At 37.1% G+C, this 23,205-nt stretch overlaps 1 protein-coding gene across 1 annotated transcript in view; it reads right to left on the bottom strand.

Annotated features, from left to right (window-relative positions):
• The window catches only part of kpna3 (karyopherin alpha 3 (importin alpha 4)), a 39,683-nt gene that overhangs the window by 7,608 nt on the left and 8,870 nt on the right, over nucleotides 1–23,205 (bottom strand). Inside the window, exons 2-10 of the mRNA XM_056456640.1 lie at nucleotides 18,428–18,472; nucleotides 9,099–9,188; nucleotides 8,980–9,009; nucleotides 8,820–8,872; nucleotides 7,267–7,362; nucleotides 5,021–5,106; nucleotides 4,850–4,936; nucleotides 2,146–2,315; nucleotides 1,372–1,416 (exon numbers count right to left, since the gene is read on the bottom strand). Coding sequence (XP_056312615.1) covers nucleotides 1,372–1,416; nucleotides 2,146–2,315; nucleotides 4,850–4,936; nucleotides 5,021–5,106; nucleotides 7,267–7,362; nucleotides 8,820–8,872; nucleotides 8,980–9,009; nucleotides 9,099–9,188; nucleotides 18,428–18,472 — 702 coding nt within the window. The remainder of the gene's footprint in view (nucleotides 1–1,371; nucleotides 1,417–2,145; nucleotides 2,316–4,849; nucleotides 4,937–5,020; nucleotides 5,107–7,266; nucleotides 7,363–8,819; nucleotides 8,873–8,979; nucleotides 9,010–9,098; nucleotides 9,189–18,427; nucleotides 18,473–23,205) is intronic.

Below are 23,205 nucleotides of genomic sequence, written 5' to 3'. Positions count from 1 at the left end.
CATGACTGAGAGATGGCCAGACATGTAGTTTAAAGGGTTAAAGTTCATTTTCACCACAACGCCACAGTATATAACGGTCTTTTTTTCTGATGATTGATACAATAACCTACCCTGCAGCGTGGGATTCGCCAGCCGTTCGTTATTAAAGGTTCAAGAAACCCTCGAGTACTCTTTTTGAGATTTTTTGGAGATGGTTCATGACCCTTTAAAGGAAGGAGTAGCAAAGACTACTAATGTATGGGGCTTTGTCAGTAACTGTTACACAGTTTATATGGACCAGTTTCTTATTCCTCCAGAACCTGTAAGTGTTTCTCCTTCTTACACAAAGTGAAGTGATTAAAATGGTTGCCTCGTTTTCTGTAGTTTGCAAAATATGTGTTTAATTGTGTGTTGTAACTAGTAATCACTCCGCGCGGCTTGTAATCACGTATCTGTTATAGATCAGTGCTTCTACTGTATCTCTCAGGTTAAATCTGTGTGTGGTATTTCACATATTCCATCCAAAAACATGTTGAAAACGCAAGGTGTGTGTTTTCTTTTATCAATTTAAATGCGTTTTGAGCCTGCGATCTCCTGCTGTTTGTTGCTATGGCCACCATCAGCTGTTCCTCACACACGTGGCGCGGTCAATTTTCAAAATAGTTCAACTTTTGCCACTATGTGGATTAATACCGAATGTGTGTTGTGGTTAAGAATAGAGGAATATACTGGTGTTTAACTGCATTGCCCTAAAGCATTCCTGCATTGGGTTCACGCATATATTCTGTGCTCGGACTACTTCTTGGTTGTTCCCTCCGTCTCGTGCTGAATGCAGTCGACCAATCACAACAGACTGGACCAATCTGCACAGATTAGCCTTATGCAAAGGAGGGGTTTGGGAACAAATGAATCACTGAATGGATTATATGGGAGTCGTTGGGATAATTAGGTAAAAACAAATGCATATTATTAGACAATGAAAGTGTTTTTTGACCTTGCATGCATATAAACCTGTTGATGGAGACCCCCAAAACCAAAATATGAACATTTATAATGCAAAACAGGGGCTCTTTAATCCAAAATGAAATTTGTTTTGATATGTGTGGCCATTTAATAACCGAGATAATCTAGTCAGCTAATCATTTTTTAAATAAAGCCCTTCCATGCCTTCTTTCTGCACAAAGTCAACCAGCATTCTTCAAAATATCTTCTTTTGTGCTCAACAGAAGTAACTCAAATAGGTTTTGAACAAGTGAAGGGCGAGTAAATGACGACAGAGCATTGATTTTTAAATTAACCATCCATGTAAGACAATAAATCCACATTTACTACACTGCACAATTAAAACCAACACTTCTTTGTTTGGAAAAAAGTAGTCCGACATGTACTTACATTTATATCTGTATGATATATGAGTACACAGAGGGCAGGAAGAATCTGTGTGAGAAAAACAGACATTTTAGTTAAAACTGAATAAGCAGACCGCATGTAAACATGAAATCAGCTGTAGCGCAACAGAATATTCATTAGACCTGCCATCAATAAAGCAGTTGCTATATCTCACTCACACACAGAGAGAGAGAGAGAGAGAGAGAGAGAGAGAGAGAGAGAGAGAGAGAGAGAGAGAGAGAGAGAGAGAGAGAGAGAGAGAGAGAGAGAGAGAGAGAGAGAGAGAGAGAGAGAGAGAGAGAGAGAGAGAGAACACAGTCTAATGATTTCATAGCAGCAGGAGGTACAATATGTTCCCTTCCGCTCAAAGCGACACCTCCAGATAGCAGAAAAGAAAAATGAGCACAACATTAAATATTGGCATGCAGAATACACAGCATTATATTCGACTGAACAGATGCTAAACACACACACACTTTAGATTACAGCGTATGAGACTGAAAGCCAAAAAAATCCTTAATTCATAATATCTGTTGAAGATTTGAAAACTGTGGCATAATGAATTAAATACCAGCTCATAAAGTGCCTCATACACATCATTCAGTCAAACAAACAGCTAAAGGAATCAATTTAGCCAATCAAATTACAGTATATTTACTGTAGTATAGCAAGTTATTCAATTTGTGTACAAAATCTTCAACAATGACTTGAGTATCGTTTTTTTACCAACCCAAATGACTACTGAATGCACAAACTGGTGTCACACACATTGCTCACCTCTTGTACTGTTTCCATGGGTGGTGGAGGGTCTTTGTTTCGGCACAGGTTGACAATGACCCAGGTGACGTTTCTCAAGAAGGTTATGGGGATGGAAGGATTAATAAACGACAAGAGAGGTTTGACCACACCGAGCGAGATGACGTAATCTCTACACTGAGGTCCATCACCTGCACAGAGCACAAACACACGTGCAGTAATGTCAGAGAAAACACACTACTGATTAGCATCACAGCTTTTACAACACTTAAATGATGTGGATTTTGTAGGATACATTTGTTGGGATACAAGTTTTGTAAGACTAACTTTAATAAATAAATTTGCATACTTTAAATATTTTGCATCTATTTAGAACTGAAAATTTGTTTTATAAAGTGGTCAAGATTTATAAAACCATATTGTATCTCATTAGTAGCTTCTCATTAACCCTTTATCTAGTGAGGAACCATATATTCTCACTTCTCTTGACATTGATTACAATATAATGAAAATAATAATAATCATAAAAGTTGAAATCTTGTAATAACCCCCAGAGTATTTCAGTGAATGTCTTATAAAGGGTTAATTAGAGAATGTGAAATATGACATCTACAAGACACCACATTTTTATTATCCGATTATTATTCAATAAATCCATTAACAAAACAATATGATAGAGACCTATATACATATTAAATCTATTTTCACACACTTTATTGTTTGAGAACATTACATTTACATGAAAAATAACTTAAATTAAATTCCTTTACATTTTTAACTCATGACTGCTCAAAAACAGTCCAAATTTAAACACTAAACACTCTTTTTAAACACTCACCAGCCACTTTATTCGGTACACTTGTCCAACTGCTTGTTAACGCAAACTTCTAATCAGCCATTCACACGGCAGCAACTCAATGCATTTAGGCATGTAGACATGATCAAGATGATCTGCAGCAGTTCAAATCGAGCATCAGAATGAGGAAGAAAGGTGATTTAAGTGACTTTGAATTAGGCATGGTTGTTGGTGCCAGACGGGCTGGTCTGAGTATTTCAGAAACTACTGATCTACTTGGATTTTTACGCACAACCATCTCTAGGGTTTACAGAGAATGGTCCGAAAAAGACAAAATATCCAGTGAGCAGCAGTTCTGTGTGCGCAAATGCCTTGTTGATGCCGGAGGTCAGAGGAGAATGGCCAGACTGGTTTCAGCTGATAGAAAGGCAACAGTACCTCAAATAACCACTCGTTACAACCGAGGTCTGCAGATGAGCATCTCTGAACACATCGAACCTTGAAGTGGATGGGCTACAGCAACAGAAGACCACACTGGGTGCCACTCCTGTCGGCTAAGAACAGGAAAACGAGGCTACAATTCACTCAGGCTCCCCAAAATTGGACAATAGAAGATTAGAAAAATGTTGTCTGGTCTGATGAGTCTCAATTTCTGCTGCAACATTTGGATGGTAGGGTCAGGATAACAGACATTTCAACAGCATGAAAGCATGGATCCAGCCTGCCTTGTATCAATAGTTCAGGCTGGTGGTGGTGGTGTAATGGTGTGGGGGATATTTTCTCGCCACACTTTGGGCCCATTAGTACAAATTGAGCATCATGTCAGCGCCACAGCCTAGCTGAGTATTGTTGTTGACCATGTCCATCCCTTTATGACCACAGTGTACCCATCTTCTAATGGCTACTTCCGGCAAAATAACGCACTATGTCATAAAGCGTGAATCAACTCAGACTGGTTTCTTGAATGTGACAATGAGTTCACTGTACTCAAATGGCCTCCACAGTCACCAGACCTCAATCCAATAGAGCACCTTTGGGATGTGGTGGAATGGCATACTTGCATCATGGATGTGCACCCGACAAATCTGCAGCAACTTCGTGATGCTTTCATGTCACGAAGGATTAAGGCAGTTCTGAAGGCAAAAGGGTGTCCAACACGGTACTAGTAAGGTGTACCTAATAAAGTGGCCAGTGAGTGTATATGTATTGATAAAACAAAAATAATACTCTAGGAGGATAAAAATTATTTAACTTGCATGAGCTTAATTTTTATAGCTTAATTTTTATAGCTTCATAGCCCTCCTGTGAATTTTGTTTTCTTTTTCAAATATTTCATAAATTATGTTTAACAGAGCAAGAAAATTTTCACAGTATTTCTTATAAAAACTTTTCTTCTGAAGAAAGTCTTATTTTATTTCGGTTAAAATAAAATCTGTTTTACATTCAAAAAACATTATTTTAGGGGCAATAATATTAACCCCCTTAAGCAATATTTTTTTTCGATTATCTATAGAACAAAACACTTTTATACAATGACTTTCCTAATTACTCTCTTAAATTAAAAGTAATTAAAAATTAATTACCCTAATTAAAATCTTCTCTCTGTTAAACAGAAATTAAGGGAAAAATATACAGGGGCTAATAATTCTGACTTTAAACACTAATACATTTCTAGATAATTAATTTGGTGTGTAATGTTATTTGAACCAGCAGCATCGTATATGCATATTGCGGCTGCTATGAACACGACAGCAAAAAGATTCAATCTTATTGGTCCGTGTTTCTTTAATTGTTGTTGTTGCCAGGAAAGCAAAAAACTTTGTCTAGCTTTCTCATTATTATCATATAGTGCTCACTCTCTGAACATTTGCTTCCTTTTTTACAAATTCAGAGTTAGTAACACCGAGAGGACATTTCACAGTTACTCACCAATGATGTTTCCCAGCGCCCACACGGCCTGCTCACACACATTCTGATGAGGAGAATGCAGAAGTCTCAAAAACAATGGGACAGCATCTACAGAGAAACAGGAGACTTTAACTACAGACGGAGTCGATAAAGTCAAAACAGGCCGATCGAGTCTCAGTCTGAACCACTTACTGGATTTGACCACTGCCTGTGTCTGTGCAGACGTCCCTGATGCAATGTTGGTCAAAGCCCAGGCAGCTTCAAACTGCAATGAAGGACTGATGAAGGAGAGAGAAATAGAAGTTGGTATGTGTTTAAGGCAACCGTAAACAACATTTCAGCTCTGACCACTCTGAATAAAGAACCACCATCTGCAATACTCTGAATACGGCAGGACTTTCCCACAGGATTGTGTATTTGTAACCGGAATTGACCTTTATAGAAGCATTTCTTGGCTTGTTTTGAGTCAGACATGGCTGAATGTAATGACTTGAGACAGACTGAATGCTTCAACTGTATTACACACAGCAGTTTCATTAATTTCCCAGTAATTTGTGATCAAATAGATGAAAGTATTTAAAAACTGTTGTTGGGGTGGATTTCCATTGGTGTATGAAGTACAATCATTATCCTAATAACTACACATTTAAAGGGGTGGTCCACTACGTTATCATATTTTAAACTTTATTTGATGTGTAATGTAGCTGTGTGAACATAAACAACATCTCTGAATATATTATGCTCAAAGTTTAAAGACGTTGGCTTTTACGGAGTTAGTTTAGCAAAGCCTACAGCAAACTTAATTTGGGGACTACAAAAATACATCCAGATTATTGAGATCACAAACGCTTCAAGTTACGCGCATTTACCACACGTATACCCTGCTCAGTGAAAGGGCGCGGCTAGAGGGGCTGTAATGCTGTAATGAAGCAGAGAAAGCTAAAATGCGGTCCAAACGCTGCTATTTCCACAGAGCTTCTTCTGTTTCTGTATTTGGGCTTCAAAAGGACACGACACAAAGAAAGAAATGCTTAAAGTTTAATTGTGTTTCAGAGAATTATAAAAACTATATAGCTAGCATTTGACAAAGGACAACTTCCAGAATCTCTCTTAGTTCAGTGCTGGATTTGGCTAAAACTCTTCCAACCATAATAGCAAAAGCTGTGGATTGTGAGCCACAACCTTTGAGTATGTTTATTTGTTAAAATTGATCTATTACATGCATAGTGTCTAGCGTTAATGGTATGTTGTAGCAAGGATGTAAACAATAGGATATGCTGTTTGGCACCGCTAACAATTCAGCTACAAATTCATATTTATCAGTCAAACCGCTGTAAACACTCACAATCGTCACCAATGCTGCAGTGTCTCTCTATGCGGCCGCTTTCCCTGCGTTCTACATTTTAAATAAATAAATGTGTGTGAATGTCTCAGAGTACTTATACATGCTTATATCTCAAATATATATGAAAGACACTTGTCAGATTTTATTTTAGGACTGCAGGCGTGAGGTTCAGCTGTGTCCTTTACATTTTCTGTCTGATTCAGGCTCAAACTGATACTGCTAACAGCTGTACTGCATGACGCTTTTCCTGGTGACGTGGAGCCGATCTGCGAATCACAGCACATTATGTTAGCTGACCAATCAGAGACTCTTGAGGGCAGGCCTTTTAGAGGAACTAGGAAATATGACAGTAGTTTTCATGTTAGCAGAGTATCTGTATATAATCAAAGTATAATATATGAAAAAATAATGTGATTTTCTACAAATGAAGCATGAACACACATTGCTTAGCATCTTATAAACACAAGCAAGCCTTAAAAACACACTCTGGACCACCCCTTTAACATTATTTTGTGAACTACGATGATACAATGCAATCCTGAACATGTTAAATGATGCAAATGAAGAGTTTCTCTCACTGGCAAAAAAAGCAAAAAACTGTGTGACACCCATCTATTTAAGCACACTCATTTCTGTACTGCACCACTTGATTAGAATATAAAAACAAACACTGTCTCTGAATAAAGTCTATATAAAACAAGAAGGCTCTACAAAATGTAATCTGAGCAAGCTGTGTCTGATTGAGCATGAAGTATTTATGAATAATGCTTGAATGGACCTATAAGATTACCATTAAATCCCACCTAAGATCATGGAAGCAAAAAAATTTGCTAACATTATATTGAAAACCTTTTTTTTCTAAACTCTTTGAACACGCAGAATGTTTTAAAAGAACAATCAAAAAGGATCCTATTAATTTAATGAATCACTGCTGATTTGATCTGATACGTTAATAAAAAAAAAACCTTCTATAATTCACAATTTACCACATTTCAACTATGACACTGCAAAAAAAATCATCAAGTCTGGAGTGTGTTTTCACACAGTTAAAAATGCTTAGAATTATTTCACTGAATGCAACATATTGACTCACTTGTCATCCCTCTCCAGGCATTTGACTAGGATTGGAAGGATTCCACATTTTATCAAGTCGTCTATTGGGGGATTTCTGTCACTTGAGAGCAATTTTCTGCAAACAAAAAAATGTCAAGAAGTCCATCAGTCATCTTTCCTGTGCTCCAAACACATGCCAGAGCTGTAAATGCAATTAATTTGAAAAATTATTTAAAAACAAGCTTAATTCACACAGCATGCCATTGTTCTGTTGTCACTTTTTTTTGAACATTCATTTAGATCTACATTAACTAACAGATTAACATGCACTGACAATGATGTACATCAAGACAAAATAAGAATATTAAAGACATGAAAATAAAAGTGTGTGTCGTGAACAAACAGTTAGGATTGTTTGCAGAGTCAATGTATTAATAGAAGTTATATTGAAAACAGTTTCTTACACAGACTGATCATTTCACTTCATAAGCCATGGCTACTAATTTTGTTATGCCTGTGTGTGTTTTTTAATGACTCAAAGTGCTAGTAGCTGTTGTCTTGCACCTTATGAATCACCAAGCAACCTCTGTTTCAGCTAAAAATACTCTAATCTAAATCTAAGGGTGCCTTCACATGTGTAGATTGATTGTTTTGTTCTGAAACAGGGATTAAAATTGTTACAATGTTGCTCTTTGTTCTTGGTGTGATTTGCTTTCACACAGCAACGTTTCTAAATGGACCAAAATAGCTAAAACAAGTCACGTATAAGTAACTCTCCTCACATTGGTAAGAGTTTCACAGCTTTTTTGCTGAGTCCTGCTCAGTGTCATGTGTCCTTATTTTAATTTATGATCATGAGCAATAAGACATAATTGAAGCGCAGCTTTCCACTTATAGTGAATGGTGACACCCACAGATATCATCACCAAATATAAATCAAAAGAAAAGACTTTGGCTAGAATTATGCATTATAGGTTTGACATTATAGAGAGAAATAACAGATAAAACAAGACTGCAGTTCAGTCAATTTTCCTAACGGATAAACAGTTCTCGTTAATAGTTCATATTTAACATGAAACACACATTTACCAGTATATATAGGAATGATGACATCATTCCTATATATACGCCCTACTCATTCTCTCTTCATATAGCCATATATGCCATTGCATATCTTTAATACACTGTCATAGAGCGTGGATCGTTAGTTCTTGGATCGTATTGCTTTCTCACTACAATCAATGCGCTCCAGAGTTCGTTTCAATTAAGCCGAGACCACCTCATTCAGGCGATCTCAGACTAATTGATTTGGCATGGATATTGCTGGATTCACATATGCCAAACAAACGAATCTTGCTAATGGGGGAAACGCACCAGGTTCCAAAACAAAAGTCTAGATGTGAAAGCACCCTAAAATGAACTAATAGGGATTAAATTAACAGGAACATTTAATTTTGGGCGAACTATACCTTTAAGAAAGCAAAGAGCATCTATTTTGAAAGCATGTTGACCCGAGGCTAAGTGAGATATTTTTAAAAAGGCATTTATGCGTAAAAAATGCAAATCTTCCATATCCATTTCACAAAACTGTACCTGGCTGCTTGCACTGCACTGAGCTGCACCACTGCATTGTCACTGGTGGCGTTCTGTAGATAAAAACAAAACAAATGGAGAATGAGAGGAAGAAGAGTAGTGAACCCTCTGTTAATGTCTCTCTCACCAATACTAACATCAACACATGCTAGAAGCTTACCTGTAAGATGGCATCTAGCGTTACATTTTGCTGAAAATAAAGAGCAAAGAAGTTCAGAGAAACTACATTAATTAAATGAAAGGTATGAAGTGAGCTGAAATCAGATGAAAGACTCTTACCCCTTTAAAGTCAGAGTCCACATCAGAGTCCTCCAGACTCTCTTCTTGTGGAACATTTCTTTTCTTCAGGAGATGCTCGTCTCTTTTGTTCTATACAGATTGAGAAATAGAAAACATCAGCTTCTCTATGATTAACCTTATTTAAATGCATCCTCATTTGATCAAACGCACCTAAACAAATACAAACTAATCTGTGATTTTACATCCTGAGAATACGTCAGTAAATTAGAGATCACTCCACTTTATGTATTAAAAAATGTATATTTAATAACGGTATATTTTACAAAATATTAGAAAGAAATGCACAATGCCTTACAACATATTTTTTAAATCTGTGATAACCTTTAATTGTAAAATTGTATTTATATATACCTGGTTAAAAATATAGTTAAAAGAGATAAATATTTAATGAACATTCTGTTGGTGGCTGTAAAAAAAAAACATTACCAAAAAAAGTCCTACTACACAAGAAAGTCCTACTCTAAAGGCACGGATTGAAATTACAATCGAAATGTATAAAATGGAGCAAATTACCGCATTTGTAGGCAATGTATTTTGGTGCATTTAAACAAAACAGATTTACTACACAGATATATTCATTAATATAATATTTTAGTCACCAAACATATACAGAAAAAAATTACAACCTACAAAACTTTAATGTTCGTGAAAGTGCCAAACTGCTGTTAAAGCCGACAAATTAAGAATGAAACACCCGAAATTACATAAAACTCCGAAGGAAATGTGGAGAGCGCAGTGTTGAATATGTGCAATAACATGTAAAACGGGATCATGAAAGGAACATCCAAAAAGCAACTCATGTAAACACTTAATCATATTATTGTCTTATTCAGATTAAGGGAAATAATTTGATTACTAATGTCCATGTAAACATAGTCACTGTCTCCCCTGCGTCTGTATTTGTGTTGCCGCTGTGAAAATCAGCTGTAGTTCACGTAATGAAACTCCTCTTTTCATGCAAGCCTTCCCTCTTTCTCCTCTGACTTCTTTCAAACTAGAGGTGTGAAAACACCCTGCTGAGAAGAGGGGGGGGGGGTAGTTTGTGACCCTTTAAAATTAAATTTTATAATCCAAAGTTTAAACATGATGCAAGCAAGAAAGCAACACTATCCAGCCATTTTGCAGTCTTTTTTGGCATTGTTGTTAACTAGCAACAGGGTAAACGGCTGAGACTCTGATGATGCAAACAAACCAAAAATGACAGTGTGAGCTAAATCCAGTGGCAGCACGTAGGGTCAGTCAAACTCTAGCTCAGATCAGGAAAGCAAACCTAGTGTGAAAGCACTTTATGGTTCTGTTTGTGATCAGAGTGGGGGTTCTTTCACATTTGTGGTTCGGTCATACATCATACATTGTAGCATTTTTCTGCCGTTTTTGGCTCCTTTTCACACCACACTGATTGCTTTTGGTCTGAACCAGTTGAAAAGAACCAAAATGCAGTCATGTGACAAAATCCACATCACTCATTGGCCAGATGTTATTGAACGTATTTCCTAAACTGCTTTTCGATTGGGTAGAATTAACATGCGGGAAAACTCCAATTGAGCTCCCGCAAGCAAGCAAACACAAAATGTCAGTTTTTACTATAGAGGGACGACTGCGCTGGCTGATTGAATCCCTGGTCATAGTATACTATATAGCTTGTATACATCACTTTAGACAAACTATACATTGAGAATGAAGTGTGGCTGCAGCTGGAAAACAATGTTTTAATGTATTGCAAATGGCGAAGGTGCGTCACGTGTTACTTTAGGAGGAGGCGTGAATTAATTTAGCTAAACTGCGACATGGTCCTCTTCTGGAAATATTGCCAACGATCCATCAGGCAATGTTTTTCCCTCTCTCTCTCTCTCTCTCTCGCTCTCTCGCTCTCTCGCTCTCTCTCTAAAATTGTTGGTAAAGCGCTGTCTTCAAGGAAGTCTCAGTACGCTTTTTTGGTCCGCTTTTGGTGTGCACTCGAGTGCGATTGCTACATTTACCCCTCCTCCCTTCCCGTTGACAAGGATCTCAAAACCTCGCTAGAACTATTTGTGTTTTTTATTTTTATTTTTTTTAACAAACCTAACAGAACCCTTAAGTGGCATGACGTCACCAGAGGCGAAGCTCGATTAGGACAAATGCATACCATCATGCGACATGGTCCTCTTCTGGAAATATTACCAACGATCCATCAGGCAATGTTTTTCCCTCTCTCTCTCCCTCTAAAATTGTTGGTAAAGCGCTGCCAGCAAATATAGTTCCTCCACATGCCTTAACGCACAGTGCATCAGACTACGGCAGTTGGATTAGTACTTTTTGCGGTAGGGTGTGTTCAAACTCCAGGGTTCGTTTGAAAGTGTACCCAGACCCCCGCTTCAAGGAAGTCTCAGTACGCTTTTTTGGTCCCCTTTTGGTGTGCACTCGAGTGCATTCACACCTGCCCAAACGAACCGCACCAAGAGGGAAAAACTCTAGTGCGATTCAACTAAATAAGGCAGGAGTGAAACCACCCTGAAACTGATTTTAAGAGTTCATTTACAAATATTACATTTTAGACTTGATAAACTGCCAGTTTGTTTCTAGCACTGGAATTTTTTAGAAGACCTTATTTTTACACTTAATTTTCAACATTTTCCTAGTCGCACTAGCATTTACCAAGCATCTGAAGTACTTCATTCTTATTGCCTCAACATCTCAAACTGTGACAAGTTCAAATACCAAATAAAATTACATTCATTTGACAAATTGAGTGCCAAAACGTGTTAAATGTTTTCAGAATGTCAAGGTTTCAAAAACCAGCAGTTTCAGCAAGTCACTTTTGCAGCTTAGTCTACGGCTGCATCCGAAATCGAATACTTCCATAGTATATAGTACGCTAAAAACAGTACGTGAGCTTAGTAGTATGTCCGAATTCATATAATTTGAAAAATAGAATGCAAGAAGTACCCTGATGACCTACTACTTCCAGTGATTCTAAAGTGTGCATCTGATAGACACTACGCTATCCCATAATGCTTTGTGAGAGAATTCATGGATTAGAGTAAAGGGAAACAACTGACACGAGTAGGTCACGTGATCATGACAAAAATGGCAGATGTAGTGCGTACAAGTTCAACTCATACAACTCACATTCATACTGTATAGCATGTACTTTTCTAACAGTCAATTAGTACATTTAAATTCAAATGCAGTACCTACTGAGTAGTAGGCGACTTCAGATGCAGCCCGTATCAGTGTTTCTCAACCCCGTTCCTGGAGGACCACCAGCTTTGCACATTTTTCATGTCTTCTTAACCAAACACACCTGATTCAGATCATCAGCTCATTAGCAGAGACTGAAAGACCTGTAAAGAGTGTGACAGAAAAAGGAGACATCCAAAATATGCAGTGTTGGTGGTCCTCCAGGAACGTGGTTTAGAAACGCTGATCTAAATAACTGGACTTTTTTTCAACGAAGAGGAAACTTAGCTCTGAAATTAGAGTGCGTTCCCATGAAGCATCAAAGTCTTATAAGTCTTTTCAAATATCTAACAATACGAGCACTTAATGGGATATTTTACTACTGACATCAGTGAAGTAAACAACACAATATCGAACAAGTGAAAATTTTAAAACATCTGATTTGCAGAAAGTCCCTTCTGCTTCTAGGCGGTGAGAAAAATTAAAGTGAGTGTGAGCGGTCTGCAACTGTAATGTTAGAGCAAACAGGAATGCGAAGAGGAATGTCTCAGACACACACACAAACACACACACAGAGCAGTACAGCCGCATTCTGTCCGAATCCTCTGGGCCGCCTAATATGGAAAGGACATGCTGTGTCACCCAATCCAGCAGCAAATTAATCAAAAACAACAAGTCTCCGGGGACTGAACTTCTGCTCCACATAAACATCAGGGGGTTCCCGCCCACTCACACTGTGACACAAAGCATGATGGTATGCATTTGTCCTAATCGAGTTTCGCCTCTGGTGACGTCATGCCACTTAAGGGTTCTGTTAGGGTTGTTAAAAAAAAAAAAACACGAATAGTTCTAGCGAGGTTTTGAGATCCTTGTCAACGGGAAGGGAGGAGGGGTGAATGATGAGGGAAGCCCCTTATTTTGGGGAGCAGCCAGACAGGGGCCCCGTGACCATGGATGGAGTGACCCAAATACTGCAAGCTCAAAGCAGATCTCCAACAGAACCACCAGCCGAGAGAACAAAGCCACGTGAGAGCTTCAATAGCAAAATCACAGTCAACTAGTAAGTGTTTTTTTAGCTATATTTAATTAAATGTTTGCTTTGTATATCGTATAAAGCAATATGAAATTCAGTCCCACTTTATATTACATCTACATTTAGTCACTAAGCAGATGCTTTTGTCCAAAGTAACTTAGAATTGAGGAGGTATTCAGCAATTCAACAAGAAGAGGCAATATACACAAGTGCTAATTATACACATTTAAAAAAATCCCTTCTGCTGCTGGTTCAAACTACTTGTTTTATTTTCATGTGCTTAGATGATTACAGAAGAGATGAGTTTTTAGTTGTCTTTTGAAAGATAATAGTGAATCAGCAGTCCGTGTGGGAATGGGAATTAAGTAGGTATGGGCCGGTATAAGATTCTGATGGTATGAGAACCATGGATAAAAATATCACAGTTCCACGGTATTGTGATTACTGCTTTAAAATATATTCTAGTGATATGTCTGAGGAAAGAACTAAAACTTTCCCCCCCTTTGAAACATTTAAAATATTTTGTAACAGTAAAAATGTAAGGCTAAATAATTCAAATAATAATTCATTGACTTCTGCTGTCTTCATTAGTTTCGAAGACACAGATTTCTTTACAATTTAAAATGGCATCTTTGGATATCTTTTCGGCTGGAGATACTGTTGTCCTAAAAATAAATAAATTAATTAATTAATTAAAGGAATGATATTACAGAAAATTTGGGCTGTTTTAAAACCTTGACTTTTACAAACCGCAGTATACCTTGAAAACGGTTATTGTCCAATGCCTAAAATTAAGTGGCCTTGATTACTATATACTTGCATTTAATTGTATCATGCAGTACAATCCACTCAATATAAAGTGGGATCTCACATTCATTATGATGAATTCTAAGAGAGTTAAGCTAACACTAACCAATGCAAGTAATACACTAACATTATCAAATGTAAGAATTTTGAAAAATCTATCACTTCAAATTGAACATTAGAAAAAATATTAAATGATTTATTTTTAAATAACGTGTATACTCAAGAAATAAGATATACTTTAATAACCCAGTGCAAGAAATAATCCAAAGTGGAAGAAAAACAATGCATTTTCACTAAACTAAAATGATAAACAAAGATTCCGATTGCCATTTCATATTGCATAATGGACCCTTTTCACAAGACTGTTAAGACATGTTTAGTGGTCCTCAGCATTTTAAAACCTTGAAAGTTTTTTAATATTTAGATTTTTTTTTAAACAGCAGGTAAGCTACTCGTTTTCTTTATTCTCTATTTCCACCTGGGAATACTTATTCTGAGGTCCCTAAAGACTATGCAGCACCATTGATGCGATCAAAGACCTGTGAAGAAATGATCCCAAGGTATCCATAATCCTGGACCAGGCCGTATCCTGAGCTGATACTGTGGTCGTCATGGATGAATAGAGTGATTTCTGAAAGACCACAGTGACAACGAGTCCCTGTACTGATCCTGTGGGCCAGCCTGACCTCCCCCCAGTGCCCTACTCAGCCCTGCAGCTTCTCCACGATGGATGTCCTGCTTCTCCAGCCTCCGGTGCCTAGACTGCAGCTCCACACAGGAACTTTGGCCAGAATAATGGTCATGCTAAACAGAACCTAGTTTCTCTCATGTTTTTTTTTTCTCTTCACTTCGTCAGTTGGTGAAGTTTTTTTTCCTCGCCACTGGCTTGCTTGGAACATTTGTTTGACTTGTGGAGCTGTACTTCAGTGGATTTGCTCTACAGTGTTTGAACTTTCAGCAGTGAAATTTAAACCATATTGAACTAAACTAAACTCCAACTCTAAAATCTGGACTTTACTAGAACTATGTTAAGCTGCTTTGACACAATCTACATTGTGAAAAGTGCTATATAAATACACGAGTTGAATGTACATTTAAAGTTATTTACATGTGTATTATATCATCTTTGCATGAATTTACAAAAAACTAAGTATCGCTTGTGTAAGATGTTTCGAATTTAGTGTCTATGGGGGCAGGACAGTAAAGTCTCTCTTCTGGCTGCCATTAACAGTCTCACAACTTTTTTCCTTTTTCTGAAAGCCTTGCTAACACTATTGTTGAGTTTTTCCTTTATTATTTGAGCAAACAGGATGGTAAAAAAGCTATTTGTGGTACTCTGAGAAACTGAGAAACGTGAATAGGGTTCATCCTAAATGGACGGAAATAGCAAAAAAAATTAAATAAATAAAGCAAAAGCATCCATGCACACTCACACGCAGCCACCACCTGCTTAAATCTACTGTAATGCATGAAAGGACTCCAGAGAGCTCTACGCTGAGGCCATATTTAAGCTACAGACGCTCCTCTATTTCTAGCAGTGATGCACATCTCTCTCTCACACACACACAGCCACTGAACTTAAAAACATCAAGTAACGTCAGTAGAAGACCACAAAGCAGGTCAGTCAGTTGGACTGCATGCAATACCTCCCAAATAATTTTATGACTGGGCGTTATATAGTGAATACTGGAAGCATGTTTCTAATTATTTATTTGACACTATTACTATTATAATAGTATCTATCCATCTATCTATCTATCTATCTATATATCCCTATCTATCTATCTATCCATCTATCCATCTATCCATCTATCTATCTATCTATCTATCTATCTATCTATCTATCTATAATAACACTATTATAATTTATTACTACTTTATAATAAAAAAATGACACTGTAAAATCGTTTTAATATACTTTATGATTCCTAAAGACAGTGTTGGGCTAATTTGAAAGACTTGCGAATAAAATAAATATTTTAATGGCATCTTTGATTCCTCCGTAGCAAAAAAATTACTATGAATCAGTTAAAAGCAGTGTTAATTTCTGACGAAATTTGACGAAAAATTTGTCAATCTATGACGAACAATTTTCTACCGATGAAAAAACGAAATAAAAATTACGATTATGTTGACAACCATAATAAAAATATACTGATATTTTAGTTGACTAATAAAAACGAGACGAGAATGTGAGGGATGTATTTTGGAAAATATCCAATCAGAATTAATCTTGGTGTGTGATGCATGACACACACACGCACATTTGAAAAGTAGCTGGTCAACGTTAGACACAGGATGCTACATCGTTACTTCTTTAATCAGTGCTAAAACTGAGCACCATGTCTTATTACCTCTACTAAAACAGTAAAGCTTGCTATATACTGACATTGCAAAGTGCACTTAAAACTATTTTAAGCCCTTTCAAAGATTTAATGGCTTGAAACTGTTCAACAGACTGGTCTAAAAGACAAGTAGTTTACCACGTTAAAATAAAAAAATTGCTAAATAATTGAACAATCCTGCATTTTCAGATGGCTACTGTTCTTACATGTGGATTGATTGCCGACACATCATTTTACATATTACTTATGATAAAAATGACAACGCAAATCACATTTTTTGTCTTCAATGGAAAAGCTTTATTCTATATTTTATTGAGACTGTTTTATTTAATTTAAGGTTCGATGATTTTGTTTGATAAATGTTTACTTACTCCGAGGGCCGTTTATATCAAAATTGATATTTAGCCGCATGATGTTGATGTTTCGTAACATCTAATTTTTGTTAGGTGGGTCGTTAGCCCAACACTCAACGCCCAAGCTGGAGGACCAGAACAAGCACAAACACACACTACGGACAATTTATCTTACCCAATTCACCTGTACTGCATGTCTTTGGACTGTGGGGGAAACTGGAGCACCCAAAGGAAACCAACGGCAACGCAGGGAGAACATGCAAACTCCACATAGAAGTGCCAACTGACCCAGGCGAGGCTCAAACCAGTGACCTTCTTACTGTGAGGCAACAGCACTACCCACTGAGTCACTGTGCTGCCCATAATAAATGCTTAGAATATTTTAATTAAATTACACAAATTAAAACAAATATACGTTAGAGTAGATTTAGTCGATTAAAATCTTCTAAAATTGTCAACTAAAATTAGACTAAGGGCGCACTCACACTATGCTATCCGAAACAATGCCCAAGCACGTTTCCTGCTTTGTTTGAGAAGTGTGGAAGAGGTGTGCCAGAGCGTGGTTCACTTGGGCTTTGACGCAATACGCTTGCAGTGTGAGTGCAAAGCATGCCTGTGCCCAAAACTGAAGATGCGACGTCACTTTTAAGGGACTGTTTCATGTGGATTTATTAATCTTTCTTAATTTTCAATGAACACAAAACTGTCATAGATTAAAGATGCAAACCCCTCACTGCACGACAGCTGCACCTTCAGGAAACCTAATACCTGCAGCACGAGGACTTTTATGATCATTCATAATTGTGTGTCACTGCATCCCAAACCACTAAAAATACAAAACAATATCACTAAAGCAAGCTCCACTTTGCTGAGCGAGAGCGCTTCTCTCTGTTAAACTGAACAGTCGCATCATCGATGATGCAAGCGTGCTCAGGTCCGGTTGGTAAAAAATGCAATGTGAGTGCAGGCCGAGGGGGAGAGGGGATGGGGGACAATTGCACTTTAGCATGGGTCAAGGCAACTGTACCCAATGTGATTACGCCCTAAAACTAAAATGATTGAGAAGACTAAAATATGACTAAAATTAAAATGCTATTTTAGTCAAAAGTCTGAGACTAAAACTAAATCAAAATTAACACTGGTTAAAGGTCCATTTTATTTAATCAATTAAAAATGATGAGCCAGTGACTAAACATTCACAGATCATTTAATACCATTTTAGAGGAAACATAAATGCTGCTAGTGAATATTGCGGAAAAAAAAAACCCATCAAGAAATAATGGTTTTAGCTGCATCACACAATCCAAAATGAGCCTGAGAAACTCTAAACATAAGCTTGAAGAACTGAATCTCCACAATAAACATATTAATGCTGCTGCACAGTTATTTAGGAATGAAAAAAGCTCAAGAAGATCCAGTGTTTGTCAGTAAGTCTGGTTTACTTCAACCAACATTCTCAGATGAGTCACATGTATTGCATCAGAATGCAATGTTCAGCTGCACACTGTAGCTTTAATACTTCCATGAACAGCAAGGTGCAACAGATGGATGAATACGCAAAAACAACAGTAAATATAACAGAACTTGAAGCCATATTAATTGTCAACTTACCTTTCTCAGTTCTACTGTCACTTCATTACGATGTCTTCGCATCGTCTGAAAAGAAATGAGAGAAATAGGTTTGTTATCCCATCTTAAGTCAAACACATGCAAATAAGAAGAGAAAAACTCAATTTAAAATTCATAATCCATTGCAAAGGCATTGTGGATTGTTGCTATTGAATTACTCTGCTTTTGCTTGAAGCTTAATATTTTAGTTTAGCTATTTGTTCAAATTCACAGGTGATTTGTTCACACACTGCCACGGTGAAACCCTTCAACATTGAACAGGCTCTAATGATGCAAACAAAATACTACATTAATGCTAACCAAAGTCTGGCCACTCCAACAGAACAAAGAGAGGCAACCGACTGTGGTAACCATGGTGACGGTAGAACCCAGCTGTCACTCACTCACTCACTCACTGCAGACAATCACATTTAGTGGCCATTCTATTAGAACTCTCACACAAAACACAGCAGAACACACATCAGCACCAGAACACACATCTGCACCAGAACACACATCTGCACCAGAACACACATCTGCACCAGAACACACAACTGCACCAGAACACACATCTGCACCAGAACACACATCAGCACCAGAACACACATCTGCACCAGAACACACATCAGCACCAGAACACACATCTGCACCAGAACACACATCAGCACCAGAACACACATCAGCACCAGAACACACATCTGCACCAGAACACACATCAGCACCAGAACACACATCTGCACCAGAACACACATCAGCACCAGAACACACATCTGCACCAGAACACACATCAGCACCAGAACACACATCTGCACCAGAACACACATCTGCAGCAGAACACACATCTGCACCAGAACACACATCTGCACCAGAAAACTGCACAGATTAGCCTTTGAAATCATTGGAACTGGTGCAACTAAGGTCTACAGATGGGGCACAAGATCCTGATTTGGTAGCACTGTATAATGCACGTCAAATTAATGATAATTAAGAGATTCTAGCCGAATTGAAACTGCAAACATGATTACGCAAAGATTGTTAAGCACATCTTGTCATGGAAGCACAGTGTGATCTGTAGTAAATCTCCTCCGAAGGCAAGAGGGCGCTATCACGGAAACTTCAAACAACCACAAAGAAGAAACCCAGGAAATCCAAATAGCTTAGTATTATAAATAGATGATTTAACTGCTGTTATTGATTCAGTGCGACTAATATTCACACGACTAAGGATTTGTTTTAAACACTTGACTGAAGTTGAGGCAAGTAAACATGTTATAATTTTACATGCAGCATTTACTACACAGAGCCATAAGGTGCGTCCCAAAAATCGCAAACTTATGCACTATTCTACGCCATTTTCTAGTATAAGTGGTGCAAGTAGTCCATTCACACTGAACTCTAAAAATACACTTTAATTATCTGGATGATGCACTTATTCAACCTGTAAAAAGAAATGTGTAATGTTGGACACTTCACACACTCAACGGCCGCTGCTTTGGTCTTGTAGCGGATGGGGCAGAGCTTTGGGGCACTTGTGTTGGATTACTTCATTTATTTTGGATTGTGAAAGCAAAATTCTCCTACTAGAGTGATTAGCGCCTCCCAATGGTGAATGCGGTTATGCTCATGGCAGGTATTATTTGGTAGTTTGGTCATTTATTTCACTAATTAGGCAACAGTCAAACGTAATCAGGGAAACACTTTGAATTTCCGATTAGAAAAAAAACCCCGCTAGCGTTCCATTTGGGACAACACTACATACATATACTATGCTGTTTAGTGTGCAAGTGCATAAGAGCATAGTGTGCCATTTGGGACACAGCTATAGTTAATTAAGCTGCTAAGGAAGAAGCTGCCATTATCTCAGAATATTTATCTTGATGTCATTATCGACCAATTAAATCCCTTTTAAAACAGGTTTTCGTGTAGCATATATCTACAACTGTCTCATAAATACTGCTCTAAACGCATGTGCTGGAGGTTTGCTAAAACCGGCTTTACTGACAAAATGCTCATTAATTACCCAACCCTAATAATTAGTGGTGTAATGAATCACAAATCTCACTGTTCAAGTTACATTATAGTTTTTTTAGTAACGGATCAGACCATTTTTTGGATCAGCCAAAATGGAGAGACGACAAATGTAATTGGCTTTCCATTTATTACATAAAACTGCAAGATACTTTTGGTTTTAACAAACAGAACTTATACTCTTTAATTTTATTCAAATTAAAATGAAATAATCAGCTAAATAAAAATAAATAGTAAAATATTCAATATTGTAAAAAATTCAGTTACTACGGTTGCTGATAACACTACATAAATCTAACATTATAATTTGTAAAACCCATATTTTTTTAAATCTAATTTTCAATAAATAATTCAGTTATTTGATAATTTTAGAAGAATTATTCAGGGGCACGTTTTTGATGGCTGGTTGCCACCTATTGGCTAAATAATGTAATTGTGGCCTACAACTTTCATTTATGAGCGTCAAATTAAATGCATATGACGGTGATTGTAATCTTTACCATAAACATCAGTGGTTTAATCTGAACTTCTGTGCTATTTGACTGTTTGAAACTTCAAAATAAACTTAAAAGACTAAAGACTGAATCTTTTTCTTAATTTTTACGTTTTTCAAACACAATTTTGAATGCAGCGATTCGAAGGATTAATAAACATATGCAAATCACCATCATTTATAATTTAGTTTCGTGGGTGTTGAGATCCTGATCTTTTAATGATTAGTCGTGCAGTTTACACTGAATGCATTAATGCAGGCTAAAGTAGTGACAGAAAACACCTTTAATAACCTAAGAAACCCACCATCATCATTATATTTGACAGGAAAGCCTAAATGCTTTCATACAGTACAATTTATTTTCATTACCAAGAACAGTATCATCTGTAAAAACTTTTACAATCTCATCTTTTATACACTTGTTGATCATCATGACCAAGTATAACAACCTCACTACAACAGCAAAAAACCCTAAAGAGATATAGTTCAGATTAAAATGCACAATAAGGTATAACAAATACTGTTGTTATATTATATATTCAATACATTAATTTAATATGATTCATTCCTGACAGTGGCTCCCATTTGGTGTCACTACTACAGCTACAGTGAAAGCATGATAATATAGTTGGCAATTTGTATGAATGAAAAGCTCTACTAAATGTTGTTGCGCAATGTTTGAGCTGTTTTCCTCATCATTAGAAAACATGGACACCAACAAGACCTATAACAAGCATTTAGAAATAAGAGTGACTATTCATTTCCTGTCAATTTGTTGACAAAAGACCCACATGCCACTTTTGAAAATTGGTGCTGCCGACTAATTTAAATAATTGTTCAAGAAAACTGTACTTTAATGTCACACCGGTGAAAAAAGAAAACCATCAGCAGCTAATGATGTACAGACTTCACATGCTGCGTGGTGGGGATGGTGGGACGGATCGGATTTGATCTTGTGACTGGGCATCCTAGTTCATGTTACAGCAAACCCACACTGTGCCTTATGCAATCTAAAGGCCATGGAAGGGGGGGAAGCGAGAGGATGTTGAAGTAAAGTAAAACTGACAAACAAGAAATGGAAACAGAAAAAGAGTTTAAGGTTTAATGACCACTAGATTGAATATGAGCATTTTTGCAGTGTTCAATTTAATGCATTTAGATAATTATGCATCAAAGTGACTTAGCAACCCAAGTTCGCTTCACACTTGTAGTACAGTTCAATTGTTGTTGGGTACGGTCCAAAACACGACAAAATTAATGATTTATTCTTGGTTTCCTCAACATTCACACAGTTATTTAAAATACAAAAACCCAACAAAACAAAAATAGAATTTTAAGATAAATATTTTGTTACAGAACATCCGCCCCCAAAAAAAGTTATGTGCTGTATGTACATACATGCAATGGTAATTTATCATTTGAGCACTCTCAGTGAGCACCAAGAACTTCCAAAAGAAAGATCTGCTCTAAAAACACACCATTTCTGACACCTGTAAAGGGCCAGACAGCTCCTTTATGACAAGAAAATGCAGAGCTGTCTGAGCATACTATCCCAGACAGCACAGGTATGTCTCCAAATATGTATTTAGATTTATATTAAAAAAAAAAAAAAAAAAAAAAAAAAAAAAAAAAAATCACTGAACTGCATTTTAAAGATTGTTTAGTCTGGAAAATATCTGCTGGATAGACATCTTTAAGAGGTCTGTTGAATGAGCATCCTAAGTTTTTAAATAACATTTTAAGCGTCTATTTAACATCTAAAACTTTATGTCTAACAGACATGCAGATGTTCATACACTTTAATAAATACATCATCCAGATGTTAGCACAACCTTCAAACAGACATAATAGCAATGTGTGCGTGCTAGCAAAGAAGTATTTTCTTTGTTTAGATTGTTTTTTGGTCTGTATAATGCTCATATTTCAATCAAAGTTCATTAGGAACTGAGACCACTCTTTCCAGACATCCTGGTAAACTTGTTCAGTTACGAGCTGCACAATACTGGTAAAATAAGTGAGTTGCGATTAGGGTTGTCACGATACTGGAATTCAGTACCAATCGATAGTAAAATTTTAAAAACGTCAATTTCTGGCTAACATTTGAGCACATTCTTGAACACAGATGATTTGCCATTGTGTTCATGTGCTCAGCAGAAATGACTGTGATTGGCTGTGAAGGTCATCAGTTCACTGAACTCAGCGCCGTTTACTGAGTGTAAATACAGATACAGGGACACTGGAGCATTTTAAAGCCGTGATT

Source organism: Danio aesculapii, chromosome 1, assembly GCF_903798145.1.
Source record: "Danio aesculapii chromosome 1, fDanAes4.1, whole genome shotgun sequence".
Lineage (NCBI taxonomy): Eukaryota > Metazoa > Chordata > Actinopteri > Cypriniformes > Danionidae > Danio > Danio aesculapii.
The sequence above is the reverse complement of the archived record's forward strand: the minus strand, read 5'-3'. Positions and strand labels throughout refer to the sequence as shown.